Source organism: Siphateles boraxobius, unplaced genomic scaffold, assembly GCF_051911475.1.
Source record: "Siphateles boraxobius isolate OS27281-9 unplaced genomic scaffold, OSU_SipBor_1 49, whole genome shotgun sequence".
Classification (NCBI taxonomy): Eukaryota; Metazoa; Chordata; class Actinopteri; order Cypriniformes; family Leuciscidae; genus Siphateles; species Siphateles boraxobius.
The window spans coordinates 5,923,499-5,930,000 of record NW_027509130.1 but is presented as its reverse complement, the minus strand read 5'-3'; the positions used below and the strand labels follow the sequence as shown (position 1 = coordinate 5,930,000).

At 35.4% G+C, this 6,502-nt stretch overlaps 1 protein-coding gene across 1 annotated transcript in view; it reads right to left on the bottom strand.

Annotated features, from left to right (window-relative positions):
* LOC143711202 (ectonucleotide pyrophosphatase/phosphodiesterase family member 7-like) overlaps nucleotides 1-6,247 on the bottom strand; it is a 26,941-nt gene extending 20,694 nt beyond the window's left edge. Inside the window, 3 exon segments of the mRNA XM_077202538.1 lie at nucleotides 2,221-2,853; nucleotides 3,886-4,031; nucleotides 5,963-6,247. Coding sequence (XP_077058653.1) covers nucleotides 2,221-2,853; nucleotides 3,886-4,031; nucleotides 5,963-6,209 — 1,026 coding nt within the window. The 5' untranslated portion in view covers nucleotides 6,210-6,247.
* Between the last annotated feature and the right edge of the window lie 255 nt (nucleotides 6,248-6,502).

Sequence of the window (6,502 nt, the reverse complement as noted above, 5' to 3'; positions counted from 1 at the left end):
AATATCTGTCACAAGACCTCATCATATTTGCATGTTTAATTCAGTTATTGTCTTGGAAATAAATATTATTAAATAATATTAAAATAAATGTTTTTATGAAAAGACGCCTAAACTTTTGGTAGTTCAATCTAATAATAAGAACAGAACAATATGTTAAAATATATTACAAGCATCAGTTTTGTACATCGTATTGGAAATGGAAAGTCGTGGGAAACATTATCTAACGCGATTACTGAACATTTAGGAAAATGTAGGAGATCATCCTGATATTTAATGCATAAAAAACATTTCATACATATTTGCACATTATGCAGACTTATTAGTATGGTAGTTTAAACAAAGCAGGGCTTTTCTTCATGTGAGTTTAATGTGTGCATTATTTATTGCAGGTGATGATCTATATGCACATGGTCTTCTCGACGTCATTCAAACAGCAGAGGGCGCCAGAGAGCAGCTGATTTGTCTTCTGGTTGTCATGGCAGCATGTGTCTTGTGGGTTCAGAAAAGATATTCAGCGGAGGTAAGTGTTTTGTTTGGCTCTTGGATCATGTTATGGTTATTGAATAGTTTAGGATGCCAGGGTAGAGCTGCTGTCAGGCTTGGTTTGATTTGCTCATGCTTTGCACCAGTGTGCAGTTGTTAGTACGCCACACTTGTAAAACTGTCCTCTGACATCTGTGGGTCAAAGGTCAACAGGAGCTCAAAGAGGTCCATGACCTTGACCCGACCTTTGAGGTTGTCATGGGAGCAGAGCATTGATTAATTGATTGATTACAATGCAAATTAAAAGGAGAGGAGGGGCAAAGTAGAATCATCCATTTACATTATTCATTTATCTGTTAGTTAACTACAACTAAAACCATAAAAACAAACATTTATTTACTTTATTAGACAGATATATATATATATATATATATATATATATATATATATATAAACTTATTTTATTTTAGCTAGTATTAAGATAACTTGATGTACTTAAACAAGTAAAATTGAAACTTAAAAATATCTATATTTTTAAACTAAAATGTAAACAGAAAATATTAAAATAATTCAAAATATGAATTAAAAGAGCATCTCAATGGTACTAAAACAACATTTTCAGACTTCAAGGAAGAAACGTTTGCATGTTTATTGTTTATTTGCATGTTTATAAGTTTCTCATGAAAGCATGTCATTGGTCAGGTTAAAAAAATGTTTTTGAAAACAAATTAGATTTTGCATAAAGGGAAGAATGCCTATTTTGGACTATTAGTTGGTCGACATTATGAAAATATTAATTATAAAATTAATTGTTGATAAAATAAGTATTATTACTATTTTTTGGGGAGTAATATGGTAAATTGCCATTAAAATAATATCACAGTGTAAAATCTCTCAATGTTCCTATATAGGCTTTGTTTTCTTTGTGTAAAGTATAACTTCTTATTTATTTATTATTTATTATGATTTATTTCTGTTGATTGTGGTTGATTTCTAAAAAAAAATCCCTCAGATATGCACTCAAATATCATAGATGAATATGTTAATCAAGTAAACAGGAGGACAGTTTGTTCATTTCCTGAAAGAGCTGATGAGATTTCTCAGTAAAACACAGATAATCTGTGAACAGCCCTGACTTTTGATCATTTACCAACACTGTTCCCATTCACCGATGAATCAAAATCATTTGAACACTAAATGAACGCAATACTGCATGTGTGTCAGTAGATCTCCAATTCATTTATTTATTTATTTAGTGATTTAGCACATTTACCCCCAAATCCTCATTACTGTTATGAAAATTCATTAATTAATTTATTAATTCATTCATTCATTTATATTGATTAGTTTTATGGGGATTTTGTACATTTAACCCTCAGTTTTCATTCATGTAATGCAATATCACCACTGAGAATAATGAGAATTACATTTACGTTTATACTTTTGGCGGATGCTTTTATCCAAAGTGACTTGCATTGCATTCAACGTTTACATTTGTATCAGTTCATGCATTCACCGGGAATCAAATGTGCTTAAAAAGCATGAATGTAACGTCTCAATGCAAAAATCATAACCGATACCTAAAACATGCTTTATCTTCTTTATGCAATATAACTTCTTTTTCTTTCTTTTACTTTTGAGCTGAAAATTCACCCAAATGTGCTTGAGAACGGTCTTTTGAATTCCCTGACAAACTTGCATTGCGGTTTCACGTCTTTTTAAAAATGAAAGTCTCACCCCATTGATGACGTATCCTGGATCGCCCCAGAGGATGATGGGTAATATGCGCTCGTTGTGGGAGAAATGCAGGCGAGCGGGCATCTCCTCTTTCTTATAGACGTGGAGATGCGGATGAGCGCCTTTCAGTGCGTTGTACACTTTATCGATTCTCCCTTCTTTGGGAAGCAGAAGTCCCACCGGTCCAGAGTCCACAATATGGAAGGACAGATCCCCGAAAGAGAAGCCGGGGATCTTGGAGAGGACGATCTCCTCCACCAGGCCGTTCCTGTAGACGGTGCTCATGCCGTGATCGGCCGTGATGATGATGTTGAGTCTGTCGCTCAGGCCGTTTCTCTCAGCTGAGCTCCTCAGGTATCCCACGGCCTGGTCCACCTGTCGGACCATCGCCCTGCGCTCGGGAGAGTCCGGCCCGTACCTGTGTCCCGTGGCGTCAGGTTCACCGAAGTACATGGACACGAAGTCCAGGTCCTGCCCTCTGAACCAGGACTCCATCACTTTATCTATGTTCTCGCGCCAGGCCGTTTCATTGCTGTAATTGTAGTTTTCAGGCTCCACTTCTCTCACAACAGCACTTTCTCCCTGATAAGTAGATGCTGTTCCAGGAAAGTGGAGGGAACCGGCCTTCAGACCCTTTTTTTTGGGCGGGAAAATCAATAATATTCATTTTAATATTCTTTTTAATTCTCTACGTCTTATATTGAACACAAAACTTTTATAGAATAATTTTTTCATACAATAAAAGCAAAAGCTCTATTGACCTCATTCATGCATCCATATCCGCGACTTGACAAGTCATATATATTTCTTTATGATACTTTAATGGTCACAGCTTGACAGACCTCGGTCACAATATGCATGCATTTCATGGACAAGAGAAGATCTGAGATGCTTTAAAACACAATTTTTTGTTCCACAGAAAAAATAGAAATGTTCTTTGAATTGCTGGAGGTTGTTCTTGCATCACCATTTCTAAGGGTTTGAACCTACGATCTTATCAGTCTGTATTTTTTACCGACTTTTTTTTACTACTATTATTTATTACTGTGAGCAGATCATCATATGAGATTTAGAGTTTCTGAGCTGGAAATAATTGTTTTACACCTTTTCTGCGATTAATTTGTTTGAATCTCCTGTGTGTCTGCTTTTATATGTAGAGGTTACTGGAGGAAATGAAATGAGGTATTCAGGATGATCCAAAGTGAAGTGTTGCGGATCAGTAGCAGACGGTCTGCTTGTGGGAGATACGTGTCTTTCAGGAGAGCAAGTCAATTTGAAAAGGTCCTCTCTAACCAACCCCAGAAAAACAGGACAATATTTATTCAGAATCCATTTTAAATCAGTTTATTTCATTCTAAAGTCAAGAAGTAATTACTGTTACATTTGACTATATTTAACTTATGTAGTATACATTTAAAAATTATTACCGGTATATTATATTATATTATATTATATTATATTATATTATATTATATTATATTATATTATATTATATTATATTATATTATATTATATTATATTTCAATTACAGTCATATAGTGAATACTATGACAGACTGTTAAGACAAAGGCTATGTTCAGACTGGAACACATGCATACTGCTCAGTGCACACCATTTAACCCTAACCAGTAAGGCTTGGGACGGTCCCTGCTGGTGTAAGAGTACCTGTCTCTGAGCCGTGATCCATATGGGCAGACTTCCACTGTCCCACCACTCGTTCACAAACTGTGACTTGTAGTAGGACTTCTTCTCCCAGGTGCTGGTGTTAAACCACATGTTGTGAATTACACCGTGATTCTCGCTATATTTCCCTGCAGAAAGACGATTTCTCATCAATAGACATTATAAAAAGATAGTGTAGGATTTACTTTCAAATAATTGTCACTCGTAAAAAAAACATAATCTGTTCGATTTACATCTTTGAAAAGTGTATATTCATATATACACACTAAATGTATACATATTAAGTATTCATTATTGTCTTGTTTCATCTGGATGGATGGAAATAAATATTAAATGCATATATTTAAAGCTATTTACATTGTATATATTGAGAATTAATTTTGAAGAATTAATTTAATGATTAGAATTAATTATGAATTAAATTAAATGTTATATATATAACATTTGTTAATCAACTGACAGCACTAATATATATATATATATATATATACTGTATATATCTACTGTCACATGTCAGTGCCTGTTTGGACTTTCAGTTTGTGTTTTGACTGGTTCCTGTTTTCCTTAGTTCTTTTCTCGCCACTCCTTCGTTTCTATGGTTACTATCATTAGGTTAATTTGTCCCAGCTGTGTATGATTAATTATCTCGTTTCTGTTTGCTATTTAAGATGCACCCTTTCTATCAGTCCTTGTCCGATCCGATCCCTGTTGTGTTTATGTGTGTTTTCCATGCCTGTAAGCTTCTTCCAGATTACTATTATTAAAGTTTGAGTTTGTATGTATAATCGGAATCTTCATTCTGTTCCTGAGGAAACCACAGCGTGACATATACATTATATATAGTTAGTGATGTGTCGATTAGAAAAATGAACTAATCACTAAATTGCAGATTGCATAACAGTAAAATTTTTCATATGTTTTTATATTGTAATAATTTCACAGTTAATCTCAAAATTAATGTAGAAACAACATAAGACAATTATTTTAATATATTTGATCTAACAATATAGGATATATACAGACATTGAATAAAATGATCAAACACTGCATAAATTATAAACTAAATTTAGATTAATGTATTCACTTCAATGAGCTGATTGTTTCTGCCTTAAATTATTACATTGTTTAAATTAAAAACAAATTTAGCTAACCGTGTGATTTTTATATGTACAATTCTGAGATGCATAACTTAGACAGTCAACTCTGATGACAGACCACTCTAAATTGTAATGTGGACTTATGCATTTTCTGTAAAGCTGCTTTGAAACGATGTTTATTGTGAAAAGCGCTACACAAATAAATGTGAATTGAATTGAATTAATCCTTATTAAAGCTACAAAAGTTATTCAGTCAAGAGCAGTGAATGATTTTCTCTTTTTCTTTTGTTCTTTGATTAACATTAATGACAGAGCGGCAGGTTTATTAGGCTGCTGTCACTTTAAGATACACATAATATGACACACACCCTATTTTCACACAACTCTTTACGGTCATTTAAGACTTTATTTAACTCATTTAAGACTGTGCTTACAAGAATACTCGGCAAAGCGGTATTTTGGCATACTTTTGTGTTTTTGTCTATTCAAACGCTGTCTGAAGCGGCTTTCCATGCGCATGAGTTGTGTGTGTCAGACAGACAGGAGATTCACAGACAAGTGATAGTACAGATTTCTTTTTTTCTTTTTTTTGTTGCATCTTATCGTTCTTGAATGGTTTAACAGCACTTGTATGAAAGATAGTAGAAAAAAAGGATGCATAATCGCATGCATTAACCTGTTAATTTTGACAGCTCTAATATGGGCATGGTTCCTAATGTGTGCATTATTTTATATTGGTGGTGTTGTTATATATATATATGGGTGGTGATGGCGCAGTGGATAAGACACATGCCTTTGGTGTGAGAGACCCGGGTTTGAATCAACTGTGAGACACCAATGTGTCCCTGAGCAAGACATTTAACCCCTAGTTGCTCCTAGTTGCCCCCTCTGACATATCTAGCAATTGTAAGTCGCTTTGGATAAAAGCGTCAGCTAAGTGAATAAATGTAAAAATATTGTACCTGTGAGGATGGTGAAGTGTGTCGGGCTGGTGATAGTGAGGAACGCAGGGGTCACGTATGTGGCTTTGACCCCGTCCTTCGCCATGGCGTCCAGGTGCGGCGTGTCCACGTCCCTGTCGTAGTCCCACCTGAAGCCATCGAAGGAGACCAGCAGCAGTTTTCTGTGCTCAGTGGCCCGGTGTGCTGGAACGGGGACTGCCAGAGACTGAACACACAAACACAGGCAGAGAACCGGCGTCCACAGCATGATCAGAGCGGATTGTGTTCAGGTGTTCGGCCTCACCGTCTCTGTGACACAATCAGATTGTGTTCGGTTCTCCGGCTCAACCTCTTTTACTCACTCTCGCTGCACGTCTCTGCCGGCCAAAGTTTCATCTGGTTATCTTATCTCTTTTGATTTGCCGGTTTGCAGTTTTTTGCTGAGACTTGATTTACACACAGACATATAGATTCAAGAAAGTGTGATTGCTTTTTGCATTAAAATATTTTCAAAAATCTTATCAACCACAAACCTTTGATCGGTCATTTCTGGTCACTACT